This window comes from Postia placenta (assembly GCF_002117355.1).
Source record: "Postia placenta MAD-698-R-SB12 unplaced genomic scaffold POSPLAscaffold_3, whole genome shotgun sequence".
NCBI lineage: Eukaryota > Fungi > Basidiomycota > Agaricomycetes > Polyporales > Adustoporiaceae > Rhodonia > Rhodonia placenta.
The window spans coordinates 3,081,936-3,102,238 of record NW_020169834.1 but is presented as its reverse complement, the minus strand read 5'-3'; the positions used below and the strand labels follow the sequence as shown (position 1 = coordinate 3,102,238).

At 54.2% G+C, this 20,303-nt stretch overlaps 8 protein-coding genes across 8 annotated transcripts; 6 read left to right on the top strand and 2 right to left on the bottom strand.

Annotated features, from left to right (window-relative positions):
* Nucleotides 1-524: 524 nt before the first annotated feature.
* Nucleotides 525-1,373, top strand: POSPLADRAFT_1054380 (hypothetical protein; the record flags this gene model as incomplete). The annotated part of the gene is made up of 3 exons (XM_024480514.1): nucleotides 525-535; nucleotides 593-634; nucleotides 725-1,373. The coding sequence occupies 3 exons, from the start codon at nucleotides 525-527 to the stop codon at nucleotides 1,371-1,373; spliced, it is 702 nt and encodes a 233-aa protein (XP_024342440.1).
* Nucleotides 1,374-2,032: 659 nt separating this feature from the next.
* On the top strand, nucleotides 2,033-3,872 carry POSPLADRAFT_1167927 (hypothetical protein). Its single transcript, XM_024487988.1, has 8 exons — nucleotides 2,033-2,092; nucleotides 2,147-2,329; nucleotides 2,415-2,510; nucleotides 2,575-2,680; nucleotides 2,744-2,930; nucleotides 2,988-3,266; nucleotides 3,317-3,539; nucleotides 3,593-3,872. Exons 1-8 carry the CDS (start codon nucleotides 2,086-2,088, stop codon nucleotides 3,808-3,810), a joined length of 1,299 nt encoding a protein of 432 aa, XP_024342439.1. The 5' UTR covers nucleotides 2,033-2,085; the 3' UTR covers nucleotides 3,811-3,872.
* Nucleotides 3,873-4,116: 244 nt separating this feature from the next.
* POSPLADRAFT_1044968 (hypothetical protein) lies at nucleotides 4,117-5,391 on the top strand (the record flags this gene model as incomplete). Its single annotated transcript, XM_024478645.1, has 2 exons — nucleotides 4,117-4,899; nucleotides 4,960-5,391. The coding sequence occupies 2 exons, from the start codon at nucleotides 4,117-4,119 to the stop codon at nucleotides 5,389-5,391; spliced, it is 1,215 nt and encodes a 404-aa protein (XP_024342438.1).
* Nucleotides 5,392-6,696: 1,305 nt separating this feature from the next.
* Nucleotides 6,697-8,318, top strand: POSPLADRAFT_1054377 (hypothetical protein; the record flags this gene model as incomplete). Its single annotated transcript, XM_024480513.1, has 2 exons — nucleotides 6,697-8,241; nucleotides 8,292-8,318. The coding sequence occupies 2 exons, from the start codon at nucleotides 6,697-6,699 to the stop codon at nucleotides 8,316-8,318; spliced, it is 1,572 nt and encodes a 523-aa protein (XP_024342437.1).
* A 1,167-nt stretch (nucleotides 8,319-9,485) lies between these two features.
* On the bottom strand, nucleotides 9,486-11,237 carry POSPLADRAFT_1135690 (hypothetical protein; the record flags this gene model as incomplete). Its single annotated transcript, XM_024484600.1, has 3 exons — nucleotides 9,486-9,827; nucleotides 9,883-11,056; nucleotides 11,128-11,237. The coding sequence occupies 3 exons, from the start codon at nucleotides 11,235-11,237 to the stop codon at nucleotides 9,486-9,488; spliced, it is 1,626 nt and encodes a 541-aa protein (XP_024342436.1).
* A 919-nt stretch (nucleotides 11,238-12,156) lies between these two features.
* On the bottom strand, nucleotides 12,157-13,676 carry POSPLADRAFT_1073610 (hypothetical protein; the record flags this gene model as incomplete). Its single annotated transcript, XM_024482629.1, has 6 exons — nucleotides 12,157-12,381; nucleotides 12,432-12,949; nucleotides 13,001-13,082; nucleotides 13,133-13,187; nucleotides 13,241-13,558; nucleotides 13,606-13,676. 6 exons carry the CDS (start codon nucleotides 13,674-13,676, stop codon nucleotides 12,316-12,318), a joined length of 1,110 nt encoding a protein of 369 aa, XP_024342435.1. The 3' UTR covers nucleotides 12,157-12,315.
* A 2,389-nt stretch (nucleotides 13,677-16,065) lies between these two features.
* POSPLADRAFT_1179379 (hypothetical protein) lies at nucleotides 16,066-18,487 on the top strand. Its single transcript, XM_024488661.1, has 8 exons — nucleotides 16,066-16,501; nucleotides 16,554-16,729; nucleotides 16,779-16,833; nucleotides 16,897-17,334; nucleotides 17,392-17,459; nucleotides 17,513-17,840; nucleotides 17,895-18,088; nucleotides 18,148-18,487. Exons 1-8 carry the CDS (start codon nucleotides 16,138-16,140, stop codon nucleotides 18,217-18,219), a joined length of 1,695 nt encoding a protein of 564 aa, XP_024342434.1. The 5' UTR covers nucleotides 16,066-16,137; the 3' UTR covers nucleotides 18,220-18,487.
* A 393-nt stretch (nucleotides 18,488-18,880) lies between these two features.
* Nucleotides 18,881-20,243, top strand: POSPLADRAFT_1073608 (hypothetical protein). Its single transcript, XM_024482628.1, has 4 exons — nucleotides 18,881-19,058; nucleotides 19,114-19,270; nucleotides 19,333-19,850; nucleotides 19,902-20,243. Exons 1-4 carry the CDS (start codon nucleotides 19,040-19,042, stop codon nucleotides 20,027-20,029), a joined length of 822 nt encoding a protein of 273 aa, XP_024342433.1. The 5' UTR covers nucleotides 18,881-19,039; the 3' UTR covers nucleotides 20,030-20,243.
* Nucleotides 20,244-20,303: the final 60 nt, after the last annotated feature.

The window sequence follows — 20,303 nt, the reverse complement described above, 5'->3', positions numbered from 1 at the left end:
TATTCCATGACACCTATCAAACGGCTCTCAGAGTGTTGTTGTGGCTCTGTTCGCTCCAGGGTGGTCTCCACCAACAACCGCCACCAGGCTGAACCACGGCATGTTAGTGTTGCGACTTCAAGACGAAGCGTTGGTCTGACCTCCAACGATACGCGGCGAGACACGCGTTGAATAAGAGCGAAGTGTGAGTGTTCAGTGGTATGCTTCATGCTCAGCGACTAACCGTGGCCCGGTGGCTTGATCAGTGGCAACAATGCCTTTCCCCGGAGTTCCATTCTGAGCCACGCCATCATCAGATCAGATCGACATGCGTCGCAGCCACAAGAGCTCGAGCGCCTGCGACCTTGGACACAACTTGGACTAATTAGGATTTATCTTGTGGCTATGGCTCGCACATATATAAACCTGCCCTCTGCTCACTGCGGCGCTCACCTGGACTCAGAGTGGCGTCGAAGTCGAATCCGACTCTTGCCTCGGATTGCACCGTGGAGACTAAATCAGAGGTCGAATATAGTATTCATACTATGAGAAACCTGTGAGTATCTCTGTTCATCCAACTGCTCCTGCTGCCACGAGGTTTACACCCCTGCAGGTCCAATACCACAAGGCCGTCGTCTCGCGAAGTTCCTGACCGGTGCGTTTCGTCTGGTCCCCTAACCAGAAGACATTCCAAAGGGGGGCTTCGCCTTCCTTCAACACATCCGCTCTTCTCATTGCGGTCTAGCTTAACCCCGACCGCGGAAGAGGGGTCCGAGAGTGACACCGCGACTGAAAATGAAGAAGACGCGCCTCCCGCGGCTACCCGAGCCGTCGCGCTCCCGAGAGCCAATGCGCGCTTCGAGCCATACCCTCGCTCAGAGCTCCCGCATAGGGACAACCAGAGCGGGCCTTCCTCATCCTCGACTGACCGACAGTTGCAACGGCGTCATCGCCGAATCAAGCTCCGCCCTGAGGAGTTCGAGCGCATACGTGAGATCGCACTGTCGAGTGCGAACCTCGCGTGCCCAGTATCAGGGTGCGTGTACGTGCAGAGCGTGCGGTGCCTGTCGGGCATGAAGCGCCACATGGAGTCGCACCGTTCGCAAAGAGCGCTCGTGCGGCACGCAAGGAACGAGAAATCCCCGTGTGTGGCGGAAGACGGGCCCCAGCAGCTTTTGAGCACATCACCAGAAGAAGGTGACTGGGAGGACGACGATCGGGACGGCTCGCACACGAGCTGCGAGGACACTGATGAGGATGACTGCTGTGGCGACAGCAATCGGTCCCCGAGCTTCAAACGCGAGGATACGGAACCAGTCTTGAGTCCCAGGCATGAGGACACAGTGCCACCGTTGACCTCCGAGGATAGCGCAACGCTTGAAGTTGCGCAGTAGATTGCTTCAACAATCTGTCGATCTCTTCCAACTCTTCAAGGCACAAGCTATCTTTCGGCTCTTTTCACGCCACTTCGTTCCTTGGTCTAATCTCGTCATCTCCATTTGATCCTTCATCCTTGATCATCATCGTGCAAACTTGTTTCCTCTTAAGCATCCTCAAGCACCGTGTACTATGTTCTATATACTGTATCAATACAACGTGTACTTATCTACTCCATCTATTTCCTCTCGTGATCGCTGGAAGCGAACTTGATTGATCGGAATACTTGCTAACATTATCGACCGAAGATTGACGTACAAGGGCGAGGTTCGTCGCTTACGATTTTCTCGTGCATACCACACCCATGTTCTACAACCCACTTTGTCGATCATGATGGCATGTTTATAATCCTATTTGCTAATGAGGATATAAACTTGACTGTGCCCACTATTCGAAAGACTGGTAATCGGATCCCGTTATTTGGGATCCATGCAGTTTGTATAACAGTTTAGCTCATAGTTGCCTACCGGTAGCGGTATGACTGAACAGCGCTTTAGTCTGGTCGACTGGTGCGGTAACGATGCCTGCATGACTCGAAATCGACGACTGTGGGAGCTGCAGTCGCTCCCAAATCCGGGCGTTATCGATCGCAGACCTCCCGCTCAGCTTCATCCACCAGCCAGCTCACACAAATCCCCAGTAGCATCGCAGTAGCCCTCCAGCCGATCCATGAGCGGTGTGCATCGCTCCCGCTTTGCTCTGGCGACGTTCTTATGATTTTTTTCGCTAGTGACCGTCGTGCTCGGGTCGCAGTGGGGCGACGAGGGCAAGGGCAAGCTCGTCGACATCCTCGCTGCAGACGCGGACGTCTGCGCGCGCTGCGCAGGCGGAAACAATGCCGGACACACCATTGTCGCCCCTGTCGGGCCCCAGGGCACGCGCACGACTTTTGCGTTCCACCTGCTCCCTAGTGGTGCGTGCCCCTACCCCCTCCCCCTGGGCATGCCGACCTGAACTGACTGCTCGTGCCCATTTCTGTTGCTTTGTCGCTGATGCAGGTCTCGTGAACCCGAAATGCGTTGGCTTGATCGGCTCGGGTGTCGTTGTGCACGTTCCGTCGTTTTTCGCAGAGCTGGATGCGCTACAGGGCCAAGGTGCGTTGCGGACTTTCTTTGGTTTGAATTGGGACGGTGCTCATACAGGCTATCGCGGTGATAGGCCTCGACTGCACGAACCGCTTGTTCATCTCAGACCGCGCGCACCTCGTCTTTGACTTCCACCAGATCGTAGACGGCCTGAAAGAGGTCGAGCTCGGCGGGTCGAGGTGCGTTGTTTCAACTCAGACCTTGATACGTCGTGTGGGGTTCAGCTCATGCTCCTTCATTAGCATCGGTACGACGAAGAAGGGCATCGGCCCGGCGTACTCTGCCAAGGCCTCGCGTTCTGGTCTGCGTGTGCACCACCTGTTTGACCACGCCACATTTGCGGAAAAGTTCCGCAAGGTCGTTGAAGGGCGCTTCAAGCGCTATGGACACTTTGAGTATGATACTGAGGGTGAGATTGTGCGCTACAAGGTACGGCAACTGCTCATTGATTCAAACGTCCTGGCTCATCATAACACTCGCTACTAGGCACTCGCAGAACGCCTCAAACCGTATGTTATCGACAGTGTGGTGTACATGCACCAGGCGCTCTCCACGGGGAAGCGGGTGCTTGTCGAGGGAGCGAACGCGCTGATGCTCGACATCGATTTCGGGACGTATCCGTTTGTGACATCGTCGTCGACCACGATCGGCGGGGTGTGCACAGGTCTGGGCATCCCACCGAAACTGATCGGGACAACGATTGGCGTAATCAAAGCTTACACGACACGCGTAGGCGGGGGACCGTTTCCGACCGAGCAGTTGAATGTACGTTTGCAGTATATGTCTGCGCGAGGCAAGGGTTGACACTCTTTTAGGACATCGGCGTGCATCTGCAGGAGGTGGGGCGCGAATTCGGTGTTACGACAGGCCGGCGTAGACGTTGTGGCTGGCTGGACCTCGTCGTGATGAAGCACTCATGTCTCATCAACGGGTACGATAGCCTGAACCTGACCAAGCTAGACATCTTAGACGACCTTGAGGAGATCAAAGTCGCTGTCAAGTATCTTGTCGACGAGAAGGAGCTTCCAGGCTTCCCAGGTGAGTAATGATTTTATCCATCGATGGAAACCCGAATCTTACAGACCTTGTAGCTGATTTGGGAGTACTCGCTCGAGTCGACGTTGTATACGTGACGTTACCTGGGTGGAAGACGTCTATCACGTCCGCGACAACGTTCGAGGAGCTGCCGGACAATTGTAAGAAATATGTCGGGTTCATTGAGGAATTCTTGGGCGTGCCGATTGAGTGGGTCGGGGTGGGTCCTGGCCGTGAAAGCATGCTGAAGAAAGAAAGAAGAAAGCTACAGTAAAGTATACTTATTGCTGTAATCCTATAAGAGTCAGGCATCGCGACATGTATTGAGTGCGCTACGTAAGTGACGGCGAGCAGCGTTTCCCGCGAGTTTCCATGTCACGACGACAGACGCGGGAATGCGGAGTACGAAAATCGGCGAAAGGCGTCACGTAATGTTCCCACGCCACCGGGAGTATAAGACAATATGTGACATTGTTTGGCGGGCGCTGTCACTTTCTGGTCACGACTGTCACCATCGCAGCGAGAGAAAGTGAGAAACGACGAGCAGCCGCCGTAACGGTCACCGACGCACATCCCGCCAATGGACCCTGCCACCCACCACCACGATCCCGCTCAGCAGCAACAGCAGCAGCTTGCAGGTACCCCCTCTTCAACTCGCAAACGCTCACGCGAAAATGAAACCCCTAGTCAGCGGCACAAGCGCGAGAAAGCCGCAGAGCGGCAGCGGCGCAAGCGCGAACGCGACCGCCAGGCCGGCCTGAACAACATTCTTGCTCTCTCCCAGCAAGTCCAGCAGCAGCCACCACCCCCGCCACAGACGATCTCTGCACCTGAGCCACCACCCCCATTGCCTCAAAGTATCTCCGAGGTCTATGCCGGCCCCAGCAAAGGTCCGGACGAATCGGGCCTCTCCGCAGAGGAGGCTACCAAGCGCGAGCGCGTGCGTGCTGCCGCTCGCGAACGGCAGCGCAAGCACCGTGCACTCGTCAAGGCACGCAAAATGCGCGAGCTCGGTATGGACATGGGCAACGAGCTCATGCCAGGCATGGACGACGTGCAGTACCGCATGACTGCCGACGGCCAGTACCAGCCTGTTCTCCCGCACGATCTCCCCCCGCAGCACCCGCATTCACACCCTCAGCCCCACCCACACCCGCACGCACACCCACAAGCGATGCACGAACCTCCCTTCCCGCAGACCGCGCTCATCGGTGGCCAGACGTTTGCCTCCACGCTCCTCCTATCCTTCTCCTGCGCGCCCCTTCTTAAACAACACCTCCTCCGCACGCTCAACATGACGAACGAGGAGCTAGCGTCGCTCGAGCCAATCATCGCGCAGGCCTGGGACCACTGGGACCAGCAGGTAAGACCCTCGCTGTCAACCGCCCACCTGCTCCCCGCCTGACGTGCGCCTCGCCCGCAGCGCCGCATCCACTACGCCCAGCAGGCCGCGAGCGGGCAGCACAAGGCGCCCGACGGCAGCGCCGTCCCTGATCCTGCGTCCGCGCCGCCAGGATACCCGACGCCCATGGCGTATGTCGCGGACCCCTCGCAACCACAGGGCCAGGCACCGCCGAGCGACTTCCGAGCGCGGTTTCAACGCTCGCTCGTTGCGCCGTCGCCGTTCCGCAATGCGATGGTTGGTGGGGATGCGCAGGCCTCGGTGTCGGCGGGTTCGGTGTCGTCCGCGCCCGGCCCCTCGAGTGAAGCTATGAATGCGCAGATGTCAACGGCGTCACCGCCTGCGGGGGAGGTGCGAGGGCCGCTACTCAACGCGGTGGCAGGACTTGATCCACAATTAGGTCAGGCGCGGGACGAGGCAGCCGGGGTTGCTGGTAAGCTGGAGCGGTCATGAGCATGCCCCTGGTTATGGACACATCCCTTCTTGACGACTTGCTAGCCTCGTCTTGTCCGCCTCTCCTGTTACATGTTATCAATAACTTGATTGTTTTCATTATTGTGATCAACACTTAATCGCTGCATTGTACTTTCGTCATTCTATTGTAACGCATATGTATGGTTAGTGGCACAAGAGTGTCTTTAAAGCAATGTCGTGATCTCGTCATTGAACGTGTAATTTATGTGCGATGTTTGTACCTTAGAATCGCTGCGGCTCAGAGTAAGTCTGCTTATAATTCACCATAACGTCACTAGTCAATGCTCTCGGCGAAACTCCTTGATCGTGAAATTGGATCGCAGGCTCTCTTCCAGCATGAAACTCCATGTGATATGTATCGCTAAGCAAACGCAAGCTCATCCGACGTCCTTTTCATGCAAGTCGAGTGGTCGAAGAAACCCACGATGTCCTTGAGAAACCTTGGGATAGGGCTAGGAGCGCTGAACTCAGAGTCCGAGGCACCCTGTTCCCATGGCAGACACTGGTCGAGTTATCAATAGTGTGGTGCGCGGCAGACATATACTGGCGTACCTGTTCTCGGCGACTGTGTCGACGCAGATGTCCTAGTACGTGGACGTTGATCGGATACGGGTAGATATACCTGCTGCTATGGCTGTGGAATTTTTATCTTGAGTTCCACGGGTTTAGGCTCCATACAGCGTAGGTACATGTATAGTGCAGAGGAGCCGTAGGCGGCTCTTGTTAGTGGGCTCCGCGCGCCCATCCTTGTGGATACAGTTTGGAATGCGAGATCCCACAAATCCCAACGCAACCAGGCGCAAGAAGGTCTTTCCAACTAGCCAGCGGCTGGCAGGCAATCATGCGCACCTGCATTTGCATGTCAAAGGGAGAGGATGATACCAGGCTGCCAGCGGAAACCTCACTAACAGACACATCACCAGAGATCCCACTCGCATCGCCATCACTTGCGGCGCACTGCAGTGACGCTCGAGGGCTACGTTCTCGATACGACGACAACACACCCTTTAAGTTTTCAGTGATACAGCATAAACTTGCCGATTGTAGATCGCGCCACCCTTAGGTCCATTCTAGTACCCCGCACTGCCTGCGCGGCACAGCTCGAGGCCTACACGAGGTATGTGGGCTATCGCACCCCTCAGCACTGCGGCGCGGCTGTCACCAACCTTAGACACCCCCCGCTGGCTTGGCTATAACCGACGTGCCTTAGCTTCATCGTAAGTGGCCAACAACTGTCGATCACATAATGCATACGAGGATTACATACAGGCCCAGCCAAGCACCATGTTCGGTGTCGTCGGTGATATCGTTGCCATCGTGATCCTTTCTCTGGTAGCTAACAAGTTCGTCAAAGAAAGACAGACCTGGCGATCAGAACTTCCTGGGCAAAACGGCTACGTGCAGGAGTTGGACGCGCAGTTGGATCGTTTGAAGAATGCAGCGGGTGACCGGCAGAGGACTCAAATGCAAAAGAGAGAGGCCCTGGAGGTAGTAGAGAAAGCCATAGAACTCAAGAGGGCTGCGCAGGAGAAGATACGCATAGAAGAGGAAAGTGCTAAAGCGGAGGCACCACAGCAAGCTGACGAGCGCAGGGTGCAAGCCGAGGAGAGCCTAAGACGGGCTGAGTGTTTGCTGAAAGAGGCAGAGGAGAGAACGCGAGCTGCAGAGGAGGGCAGGGAGAGAGCGGAAGTGTATGCGCGACGCGCTGATGAAGAGAGGCTCCTGGCCGATAGAGCAAGGCTGAAGGCAGAGGACAAGGCGCGTCGTGCTGAAGACGCGAGAGCGAAAGCAGAAATGGAACAGAGGCTTGCTGAGGAGGCAAAGGCAGCCGCAGAAGAGCGATGCAGGCGGGCAGAGGAAGACGGGCAGCGTAGTGAAGCTGAGCGGGCGATAGCCAACGAAGAGGCCCAGCGAGCCAGAGCCGAACGAGACGAGTCAGAGGCAGCCAAGTCAGCGGCGGTCAAAGCAGCAGACGAGGCACGGATGGCATTGGAGGAGGCACAAAGGACGTTGAGCAGCGTCATGATACCGACGCACGCAGAGTACAAGGCGACGAGGGCGCGCCTCCAGTGCCAGGAGGACTTCTTCCACTTCGCCGTTGCGGGCGCTTCTGGCAGCGGCAAGTCGTCGCTCATCAATGCCCTTCGCGGTCTCCGCAACGGCTCGCGCAACCCGCTCGTCGCGAAAACTAGCGTCACCGATACTACCAATGAAATCACGCGCTACGCTGATCCCGACCAAGCCAATCCCTTCGTTTGGTATGAAGTGCCTGACGCAGGCATACTCGATACCCCCGACTGGCTGCTCTTCAACGAGCGGGGCTTGTACATCTTCGACTGCATCATCGTCCTCATCGACAACCGCTTCACGGAGACGGACATCGCGATTCTGCGAAACTGCGCGCGCTGCCAGATCCCTTCGTATATCGTCCGTTCCAAGTCCTTGCGACATATCCTGAACATTCTGAACGACATGCCATGCGACGAAGACTCGGACGAGGATCATGATGAGGAAGCGCGCATGGACCAGGCGATCAAGCAATATGTCGCCGAAACGAGACACAGCGTCGCTCAGAACCTTGAGAAGGCTGGGTTGGCGCAGCAGCGGGTCTATGTCGTGGACAAGGAATCGCTCGTTCAGGTTGTGAAAGGCCAAGAACCAAGTCTCCTTCTTAGCGATCTGGAGTTAGTAGACAATTTGCGCTCGGATGCGCGGAGACAGCAGTCTAAGTTCGCGCCGGAGGGCATCAGTGCCCCAGCAGCACAAACCACGATGGCGACAGATTCGTCGACCGTGTCAGAGACTGTTATGTCTAACGAGGAGCTGCAGGTGAGTGAACCACCCAGAGGTTGAAGACCATGTCTTGACGTTATGCGTAGGAAGACCATGATGCACATTGCTTGTGAAGCCCAGAAGAACTGTACGAAGAGGTCCCAACGGGGCGATGACCAGCCATTTCCTCCCCCGATTGCTGCTCCCGTTGACCGCTGTATCTATAGCTCTCAATCCGGACATTGTACAATTTGTGTACTCACCACTCGCTCGCACGGCGCCGTGTGTGGCACATCACATGCCGCCGCTCTCAATTGAATCAACCTCGCTGCACATGGTGTGTGAGACGTAATCTCCCCTGTCACATGCGTGTTTTCATGATTCCGAAACCTCGTGTCGCCCCTTGTCCCGTACCCATCCGAACATCGCAAGGCCAAGGACGCAGACGGTCAACAGCGAAGGGCCTCTTATCAAAGGAAGAGGTGAAGGAGACAGCAAATGAAGCCGCCGAGGTAGCTAGGATGGCGATAGATGACAGGAAACTTGAGCACAAAGAACAGGGAAGGGTTCCAAGAAACAAGACGGAAGAGTAGCGGGCGACAGAGCTGCAGCCGACCGAAAGCCCTGGTAGCGGAGGAGGCACAGAAGACGTGGACAGAGTCAGTCGTCATTATGCGCAAGATGGCGACCGCGGAGTATCTGAAGTACAAGGAAGGCTTCTTCCACATGGCCATCGCTGGCATTCCGGGCAGCAGTAAGTCGTCACTCATCTACGCGTGTCATGGTCGTGAGACACTTCACTCGTCGCAGGGATCCGCGTCACCGAGACGACAAGCAGCTGCCACTGAGGTGCTACCCTTCATATGTTGCGAAAGTTATTCAGTCGCGATATGCGAAGGGCAGTACTTTAACGAACGGAGCTGATCAGGAATCGGCATCACCGAGATGAAAGCAACTGCCACTGAGGTGCTACTCTTCAAGCTTCATATGTCGCGAATGTCACTGCGCCAGTCTCGATATGCGAAGGGCTGTACTTTAACGAACAGGGCTGATACGTCTTCGATTGCATAATTGTCCTTGCACTGTAACTGACATGGCGATCAAGCTGCACAGATGCAATTGTTCCCCGTTCCCACTGATTTTGAATAATGATAGACAATGATCCAAACACCATAAATAAGCATTCATACACCAAATCTAAAGCTGGTCACTGTACTGTGAATAAGTGAACACAAGATTGTCCCAAAGAACTGTTTGTTACGGGATTTAAGTCAAACAATGGTGACCATATACGTGTCTCATCACTGACCATCCACCTGGCGCTCTTCGAGATGGTAGCTAGGAGAGTAAAAACGGGTCGCGAGCTGTGCACCGTGCTCGGGACTTAATGCCTGCGCTTCCCGCCAACTCTCCGTCTCTATTATCCTCCACCATCCCCACGAGGAGTCTTCGCAGAACATCCCGTAAGACTCCGCATCACTCACCAGTGGGTAGGAAGTACAAGCGATCGCGATGTAAGATAAAGAAGGAACCGCCTCCGCAAGTTGCTGGGGGATCGCGTGGCTGTCGTCTACGGAGTATGGGTGGATCCCCAACAAGAGGCATACTACTCCCGAGCACGCAAGAACTGCCGGGACTCGTTCCTGTGCAAACAAGCGCATTTATATGCATGGCCATCTAAGAGCTACGATGACATACCTTCCATCGGAGGAATTGTTCCCCTGACAAACGCCGGAGGTCAATGTCCAACAAGCGCAGTCGCGGCGCACTTTGAAGCATAGTTGTCCAGTGGTGATCATCAAGACCCATGAAGTCGCACGCGAGCGAGGAGTTGAGCGTGAGCACAACCGGAGAGACCTGCTGTATGACTGAGATAGTCCCTTCTACTGCGTCATGTGCGCGCGAGTCTCGTATGGCGGCAAGATGAGGCCTGCTACACGGAGCCGGAACCGCAAAGTGCGTATACAGGCTTAGATGGTAGACAGGACAAGAGGTATTCCAGTACCCGATAGCTATGGGTGATCCGTGCACATAGTCCAACTTCGGCCAGAAGTGCTGCCGCTGCCCAGGGCTGGAAATCGCGATCTCTGGACCGTGGACGCGTAGAGTGCGGAGGTTGGGGAAGCACCGCACCAGCTCGTCGGGGAACGGGGCATTCTTGAATGACACAGAGATAGTCAAATGGACAACAGTCGACCACTGGAGCGCTGCATCCAAGAGACGTACGACCAGAGGAAGATGGGACAAGCTGAGATCGAGGGAATTTATACGCTGGTGTGGCATAATGCTTCGCATGAGACTGGCGAAGTCGGCGGGCTGGCTGTCCTTGGTGGGCATGACAGGTGACCTGTACCAGCCTGATGGACCGTGGAGGTCGACTTGCACCGGGCAGCTGCGCATGCTGCTCACTACCTTCAAGACTCGCTGTCCGACCTGAGAGAATCCGATCCGCCGTAGATTCTCCAGGTGCAGCAAGGCATCGCCAATACGAGGCTCTGACCACACCCATGTCTCCGAAGATGTGACATGGATATTCTGCAGCGCGTGTGCATTTTCAAGGAGGTCGGCCAGGTGATTGGTATGATGCAAGATAAATCGCTCATCGATGTCGACGCGCAGATCTCGGAGCCAACGCAAGCGATTAGGGATGTCGAGGAGCATGAAGGCGTGCGCCTTTGTGAGGTCTGTCGGAGACGCGAGCACCAATTCTGACAGAGCGCGCTGTCTCGCAAGTGCGTGAAATCCGCGGGCAGTAGCTGACAGTTCCCGTGCTTCACTAATGGAGAGATAGGAGACGACCATAGAGAGAATGTCTTCGTCGAGATCGAAAATCTTCATACTGCGTCGTACCCTGAATTCCTGGCAATATAAGCTGCAGTGGAGAGCATTATCCTTAGGATAGTAACAAACAGCGCTGCAAGTGAGGTCATGACATACCGGTACTATGAACTTCGGGCTGCTTTCCACCCCTTGAAAATGTGGGAGATATCCTGAATGCTGTGAATGTAGACGATGCCATAGTGCATCTTGAGAGCACATCTTTTGCTGGACATTGTGATGATCAGGCTGCCAACATGAGAAGCAAGTTGCGCAGGTAATAGCATTGCCGCGCTTCCGAAACGCGATCACGTGTGCACGTACACCCAAACGCGTCCTGGCGGAGAGCATTCATTGGTCGCACAACTAGCACCCTCTCTACTATCACTGTCAGAAGACTGCTATTCTTATGCTGAATATCGAAGGATTCTCTACAAAGTAGACTATCTCTTTATATCACTGAAATCATGCTCAATTCATCTCAAAAATCCGAATGACAAACTTTGTATTGGACCGTGTATAGATGGTTTTCTCTTCGTAAAAATACGATGACCAATGCTGCTAGACAAATATAGTGCCTCCATAGTTTCAGTATTTTGGAGGGAGCCACAAAAAGGGAGTCCACTTTCTTAGTCCGAGGCATATGTCGGAATGCAGTGAATTCTGGTGAACCGTGGTGAGAATGCAGGAAGGCAGGCGCGATAACTACATGTATTTGTGTGCCGCAGTGATGGCCTCGATGGTGCTATGGTGTGGATATGCTGGTCAAGGAAATCTTTTTAAAGGGAGGCGCAGCGTGTAATTTAGCCACTGATCGCTCTTCGACCAGCTCAGAGTTGCGGTGCTTCTCCTCTTCCTGATCCAATTATCATACTACCCGTGTCCACGACGGACTTTCATCAGCCACCGGTACGACTTGCCAAAGAAGCAGCATATCCAAGTAATACGACAAGTACGAGTAGTAATACGTCCCTTTGGGAAATGGCGTATGGGAGGCGGGCATTGGATACAATCAGGTCTTCAAACTCTGGCCAACTGAAGTCAGTGAGCGGTGGAGCGCGTGCGAAGGAATGGAGCGAACAGTGTTTCGGACTTACGAGAATCAACCTGTGACAGGAGATCGCATCCCACACATCATGCACGGCGAGGACGATTAAGAACGACACTATCTACGTTGAAGTGAGAGATTATGTGATGTGCCATACATGGCGACATGCGAGTAGGTAGTGGGTTTACATGCTGTACAATGTCCAGATTGAGAGCTACAGATACAAAACGAGAGCATACACGACGAGCGATCAGGGGAGGATATGACTAGTCATCGCCCCATAGGAACTCTTCTTCCAGTTCCTCTGGGCTTAACAGGCAATCCGCATATTCCTGCGAATCATGTCAAACCTCAGACGTCAACCTCCGTATGGGTCACTCACCTGCAGCTCCTCGTCAAACATAACGGTCTCTGACACGGTTGATGAGCGCGTCGCCGTCTCCAGCGCAGACGTCGGTGCGACTGGTGACGATTTTGTTTGCGATGCTGTCTTGATTTTTGGTCCTGAGACACCGACGCCCTGCGGCGTGAACTTGGACTTTCCCGCAGACATGGCCTTGTCCTCTGCAGGGCTCATCTCCACGCCCTTCTGTGTGATCTTTAGCGTCACCGGCGTCGAAGATGCATCGCGCGCCTCTTCGATGCGCTGCCTCAGCTCTTCCCAATCGCGCTCAGGCAGCTCTGGGTGGGTCGCACCGACGTTTGCGAGGTAGTCCGCACCCTCATTGCCCTCTTCACCTACGTGCCCACGCACGTATTGAAACGATACCCGCTGGCCTCCGCGGGCGCGCTCGTCAAGCAGCGCGGAGAGGTACCGGATCAGCGCCTCGTTCTTAATGGGTTCGCCCTTGGATGAGACGAAACCCTTTTGGAGCCACTTAGGCATCCATGACTGGAAACCTGTGTGCTGCAGTCAGTGGTGGGATAGATTGCCGGGCACACGGTGCTTACAGTTGATGCTATATTGCGAGTCAGTTTTGATGAGTAGGGGTCGTTTCGTTTTGGGGGCCGTCTCGAGCACACGGACGATGGCCTGCGACATTTATGAGCATATATTTAGAGCATATAGAATACAAAACTCACGATGAGCTCTGCGCGGTTGTTGGTCTGCACACCTGGACAACGCTCCGCCAAGTTCCTATCAAACGTCAGACCACACGCTGTGCACAGGCTGACGATGTATCGACCGACCGTGAATCGCTTCGCCCCCACCAAACCCCTATGCCTGCAATAGACACCAATTTGCCGTTACCCTTGCACGCACCGTCTGAGTACACGACGTCCCAGCCACTTTCGTCATCGAGCGTCTCCGCCGCCCCTTTCCATCTCCCATCGTTGGTCACAGAGAGCGCAGGCGCAGCAGACGCTGCTGCTGACGTCGATGATGCGTTGATGTTTGCAGTCAACCCAGGCACGAACTGCGCGACATAGGCCTCCGCATCCGCCGCGTTGTTGAACTTCTTGTACCGCGCTCCCGCAAACCCGATCGTCTGTGCTTCACATTCATCCCTGCCTCTCGTGAGTTTTCCGACACGCGGCTTGTTCTCACGACGCACCACGTTAAATACACGCCTGTCTGCTTGCCTTTAGCAACCGCGTAGAACGCTAACTTGCTTGCTTTTGGCATGCCTTGTGCGTCGTTAGAAAGAGGCCGGTTGTTCAAAGATTGCTTGGGGAAGTGAGTGACAATGCGGCGTGAAATGTGTGATAGTAACAGGCGTGATTGATAATTTAAATGAACTGAGCCTGACACCAGCTTTGCAGAGGTGGACGAGATAGGAATGGCTGCCCCTAATTGTAGTGTCTTCTTTGCAGCTTGGAAATTCGTACCCGGAGAGGAAGCTCGCGTGAAAGACAGCGTTTCTCCGCGTCCATTACAAGCCACAATGATGGCAGAATTAGGTGGCTTCAAATTCGTCCAAGCGCTGGCGACACGCGTGTCAGTCAGGTGACCCGTGGCGCAAATCACGCCGTGCGTCTTCGGCTTGATTCTTGGCTCTCAGCTGAAGAGTAAATGAAAGCCAAAAATACGACTAAGCCTGAGAGCTGTCCTGAATACGACATTTGAGTCTCTATGAGGGGGGAAGGGGTCAAACGACAGGCCAGCTCTATTCATGCATGTATACCTCCCGCGACGTCGTAATAGCTGGTATGCGTTCACCACACGGAATCAACGATGAACTATCATACGGAACCAGCAGCACACCTTGCTATGATAGCTGCGATGGACAGTATACGCAATGTTGATGGGACTTTCAATGGGAAGAAATACGCCAAGGTCCTCGCCGCAGTATGTCACAAGGCATCCGGGCGGTCTCACTAGTGCGTCGTATCTGAAGGCGAATCTACCAGTAGCTGCCCATGGATGCAGCCGGTTCGCACAATCTACGATATGGAGCAAACAACGTGCAAAGTGGTCCTATCTGCACGTTGCACGCCATCGCGCTAGCAGACCTTGTCAATATATTGAAGACTTCCCAGGGAGCCAATCCTCATCGACATCCGAGGCTTGGCAGTCACGACTCATCGATCTCTCCCTGTATTTCACATAACAGCGGTGTCGCATGCACTCTGGGTTGAGGAATATACCACGGCGTCCTGGTGGCATAACTGGACTACCTATACAAATAGTAATCCCTACTTCTCCTGTTTCATAGCGTGTTTGATTGAGATTGCTATGCTATGTATGTAAAAATATTGTCCTCGGATGTTGCGATCATCTGGAGATGCTGCACGCCTGGACCCACAAGTCTCGACCATAGCTCGGCAAAACTCGGGGTGCAATGCCATAGCCGCTGGTATACCAGAGTCCCGCTTTACCGATAATGGCAGCTCCTCTCCCAAACATATATGAAATGGGTCACCTGACAGTAGACGCAAATGATCCGTCCTCTGTGTCCGCGAAGTTCCCGTTCCTCCGCCCGCTCTATCCCACCCAGTCGCGAGATGCTGCGAATGACAGATATCAGTATCAGGTCGCTCAAAACGTGTTAGTCGGTCTGTGCGTTGTTCAACGACACGGAGGTCATCGGACATGGTGGAAGCGTTCGGCCGAGACGCTGGCGGACTCGCACAAAACCGGTTTCCGGTGAGTATCTACGCACTTGAGTCAGATCTTTCAAGTTTGACGGAACGCGCCGAGAGGGCTAGATCTCTGCTCCTCGTGGACTTCTGAGGCATCTGCACGCTTACGACGAGAAGCCCATGGCCTGAGGCGGTCTGACATGGCAAGGCACGCGGTGACAACCAAAGTGAAAAAAATCTGCGGGATGTTGTATACCGAAGGGGCAATAGTATGTTTTTAGACGAGTCGATCGCTGATACACAGATCTTGCCAAGACTTGTACAAAGATCTGTCTAGACTCGATCCTAACGACACCCAACGATACCGCGATTCCCCCGTCCGAGTTGGCGACCCGACGCGCCTCGGGGTGCTGTTCCCAGTAATGTCCGATGTCGCTCCTGGGGCACTGGGCATTGTGCGTAGGAGCCGCATCGGAGAGCTCCCTCTGTGGCAGGCATCCTGCGAAAGCACGGAAGAGAGTGACGGGAAGAGCCGTCAAGCGGCGGTGTTGGTTGGCGCCCGTGATCAAAATTGCCACATTTGGTATATGGCGCTGTGCGCGCAGATGACCGGCCCCACTGTAACCGGTAACGTCGATCTGACGTCCGAAATCCATGGCTGTGGCTAACCGTTCCGCTTTATTCCAAGCGACACTCAGTGACTGTGCCTATGTTGTATCATAGCATTCACACACATAGGGCCTGTCTGTCATGGACCGTCGACAACAGGGCATTCCGTGTGCGACCGGGAAGTTAGGTTTCGGTCTGTCAAGGCGAGGAACAGAAAGGGAGCTGCGACAAGACTTATCTGGTGGCGGAGGATGACATGCTTTGTCAGCCCCGCCCGACCCGTCTCCTTGGCCGGGTAAAGGCTGCAGGTAGTATCCGCTCCCATCCGCTCCTCTTATATAACTTCCATCCTCCCGCATTGGAGAGACCCCACTTTCTTTCTCAATCCCGCGTCTCGCGGTCCCCACACTTCTCTCACATTTCCTAGTCTCCTTTCCGTCTTACTCTATTGTATAATGACTTCTACAAACTCTCCCAGCGAGACCGCGACCATCGTCGATGGAACCCACCCCTACCGTGACAACGATGCGGAGCCCGTCGAGCCCCCTACTCACGACCCGGCACAACCGGATCTGAGTTTCCCATTCGCCACCACAAACACCCAGCAGGGTGGCTTCACGGATGAATACCGTACCACCACGAAAACTGGTTTCGTACCAGCTGATCTGGCCCTACGGCCGATCCCCACCCATGTCTCACAAGTTCCTGGCGCCTTGAAGGACCCCGAAAAGGCTGCGGCGCTGAAGGACATGAAGTTGGTTACATGGCTGCCGAACGACCCGGAAGATCCGCGGAACTGGTCGAAGGCGTATCGGTGGTGTATGTATCGAGGAGCATCGCCGCCCGTTAACATGACTGACCATCTTCGTAGATCTCACGGGCATATGCGCATTTTCGGTGGTCGGTGTCGCTTTCGCTAGCGCCGTTGTCACCGGCGATTTCGAAGATATTGAGAAAGAGTTCCATATCGGCGAGGTCGTCACCGCGCTGAGCGTGTCGCTCATGGTTTGTGGGTTTGGTATCGGCCCTTTGGCGTGGTCACCTCTGGTAAGTTGTTTGCGTCATTTGTTGTCGGCTGCTTCTCACGGAAAACTAGAGTGAACTTATTGGCCGCAGGTGGATCTGGATCATCCCGAGTTTCATTTACGTCAGTAAGTAGACCAGTGGACCCGAAAGATAGTCGACTTTTTTAACGACTGACTATCGTTCAACAGTATTCAATATCCCCTGCGCTCTCGCCAAAAACGTTGAAACTCTCATGATCTGCCGATTCATTTGCGGCTTGTTTGCATCTGCCCCTCTCACACTCGCGGGTGGTACCATCTCGGATATATGGGACAACAATGAGCGTGGTTTCGCTATTGCTCTATTTGCTGCGGCGCCGTACGGCGGTCCTGTCCTCGGCCCCATTATTGGTGGTTTCGTCGGCGAGAAGAAAGGTTGGCGATGGATGATCTGGATCAATATGATTCTCGCGGCGCTCGTGGCTGTGTTGACTCTGACAATTCCGGAGACATTCGCCCCAGCCTTGCTCAAGAAACGTGCAGCACGTCTGCGTAAGGAGACTGGCAACCCCAACATTACCACTGAACAGGAGCTATTCAAAGCATCTTTATCGGACGTCATCGTTGAGACGCTCATTCGTCCCTTCCGTAAGTGCCTTCTACTCACTTGCATGTCGGTTGATATTGATATTGATCATGTCACAGAAATGCTAGCGACAGAACCCATTCTGCTACTCATGTCGCTGTACATCGCCCTCATCTACGGTCTTCTCGTAAGTTACATGGCTCGATATGCGCACCTATCATGCTGAATCTTTTTGTGTAGTACGCGTTCTTCTTCGCTTACCCTGTTGTCTTCCTCGAAGCGTACCATTTCAGCGACGGCCTCTTCGGGACTACGTTCTGCTCTGTTCTGATCGGCCTGGGTCTCGCGTTGTTCGTGACACCACTTATTGAGAAGAACTACCAAAAGCGTGCCGCCGCAAAGGGAGGTCGCGCTGACCCTGAGGACCGGCTCGTCGGTATGATGATTGGCTGTTGGTTCGTGCCTATCTCTATGTTCATCTTTGGATGGACGAGCCCGCCATACGTCCAACCCGGTGGTGGAAATTGGGTAGGTCCCGCGTCGTCCGGAATTCCGTTCGGCTTTGGCAGTAAGTATATGTTAATTCGTGCCAACTCCATTGTGTCTGACATGTTCTTGTTAGTGGTTATCATTTACTTCTCTGCCAACGCCTACATCATTGATGCCTTCCCCGGCTACGTCGCGTCTGCCCTCGCCGCCAAGACCGTCATTCGTTCTGGGTCGGGTGCTGCGATGCCATTGTTCATTGAGGCGATGTACCATAATCTCGGCAACGGCTGGGCAGCGTCGACATGGGCTTTCATCTCCATTGCGATGGTACGCCTCCCCGCAGATGTGGTAACTTCTGGGTTGTATCTAACTGCACGCTCTCATAGATCCCAATACCATTCTTGTTCTATCGATACGGTAAAGCTATTCGTGCCAAGTCTAAGCGCGCCGTCGCGTAGATATCGCTCTTTCTTCTCGTCCGCCATGGCACCCCTACCCCCTACCCCTCTAGTCCCCTTACTCTCCGTTATTGCCTACTCCCGTCGCATGCTACCTATCCCGCTCGCCGCCGAATTTGACACCGAACTGTTCCCACATTATCCCGCGCGCATGACTAGAATTTGTCCCATTCCATTCTACATTGGCTTTAGCGGTGCACGTAGATAGTATGTAGCTTAAGTTTCGATACCCTGTCGCCCGATACGCAATACAGGTTGCTGTTTCCCCAAATCCGAATGGTCTCATAATTACCGCGATACTTACCTTTTTTTGGCTCACTTTAGTACCGACCTCCGCAGCGCTCGCTACGCCGGCAACGTTGCGTTATACAATCTTATGATCTATGCCCTCTCTAAGTTCTAGTTAGGAAAATTCAGAATTGTCGACACAGCTATGGGCGCCTCTTGAGTTTGCTTCCGCACGCTGACTTTGGTTACCTAATGTGTCCGTAAAAGGCAACTGTTATAGTTCGTTATGGTTCGCCCTCCCGATCCTATTGTTCTGCAAACAATCATCCCCACGCGATATACAATAGGATTTCGCAGTGCGGAAACAATGTGGGCGTCGCAACGTAAGTATATAACACACGTTATGCACCTTTCCCACCTACACAACCCTCGGGTTTCCGCCTGCTACTCCTCCAGTAAACTTTACGATCTTTCCCTGGTGCTGGGACACCGTCACTGTTCCTTTCATCTACGACTCTCGCGGTGTATACCTTCTGTATAATCCTGCTCCAGTATTCGACCCGACATCCGACATTAAGCTCGAAATCAAACCATGCTTCCTCCTCGCGCATGTACGTGCTCACAAAGAATACACCAGACTAAGTCACTAACCAAAGCGCATCTCAGACATTTTCATCGGTCTCAATGCCGTCCGTGCTCTCAGCATCATTTCCATGGTACTGGTATTTGCCAGCAGCATATTTGTCATGGCAAGGGATGTAGAAGCCTTCAACGCCTTCATGGCGTTGTCCGATCACGCCAGCTTAGCCTGCGAATACATCCCGTAAGCGTGACTTTTGTGCACAGCAGAGTATCAGGATATTGAAGACTCATGCGCGTGTTCAGAAATAGCGACGTCCCCAACCAGCCAGCGGGCATCTTTTGGGCGGTCATCAACCGCATCCTCATTCTATTCGAGGTCATCATGCTCATACTCTCCGAGGTCGGCTGGCCCGCCGCCTTCTTCAACCACTTCTTCCCAGTGCTGGGGCGCGACTTCGGACTTGGTCCGCTAGGCATTTTCCAATGCCTCCTTGGCGCAATGATCCTCTCGCACCACGTTGACGACTTTACGCTCGTCGCCGCCTTCTTCCTCTTCGCGCTTGGCTGTGTCAATATGCTCCTCGGACTCGTCTTCCGTGAGAGTGCCAAATGGCGCCGCTCCATCCTCGCCTGGCGTGAGCAGGCGAAGAGCATCCTGCCGAGCGCGGAAGACATTCGCCCGCCGTTCGCGCGCCCGACATCGACGTTCATGTCAAACATCTTCAAGCCGAAGGGCGAACAGGGACAGGCAGTGGACGAGTTTGGCAAGCGTGCGGGGTACGGTTTTGGGAGACAGGGCGAGAAGGCCGCTGGCCTTAAGGGTACGTACATTCCTTATGTGCGATGCTGCCTATCTGACGATGCACGCACAGGCTTCTTAATCTCTAAGCCCCTGGAGACGCTGCCTCGCTATGCACCGTCAACGCAGCCGGAACGCCCGGCGAGCTCTCGCGTTGCTACGCCTGAACCTCGGTTCAAGTCCAGCAACACCGCCATTTGAATTTTAACGTGATGCATATAGATGTCACGACTAGCAAGACACGGAAGACACTGCCGTGGATCGGACACTCGTCACTTACCGTGAAACCCCTTTTGATTGTCTCACCAGTTCATGTCTGCTTTACGCTCGTCCATGTAGCTATAGTTCGCCAAATTACTGGCTGTATCATTGTACCGCGTACAAGGAATTAATGGGTCTTGTGTGGTCTCCCGCTAAGGAACCGTGAAGTGAAACTATGAGTGCTATAGGTATCATACGGGAGCGTGCGGCTGAG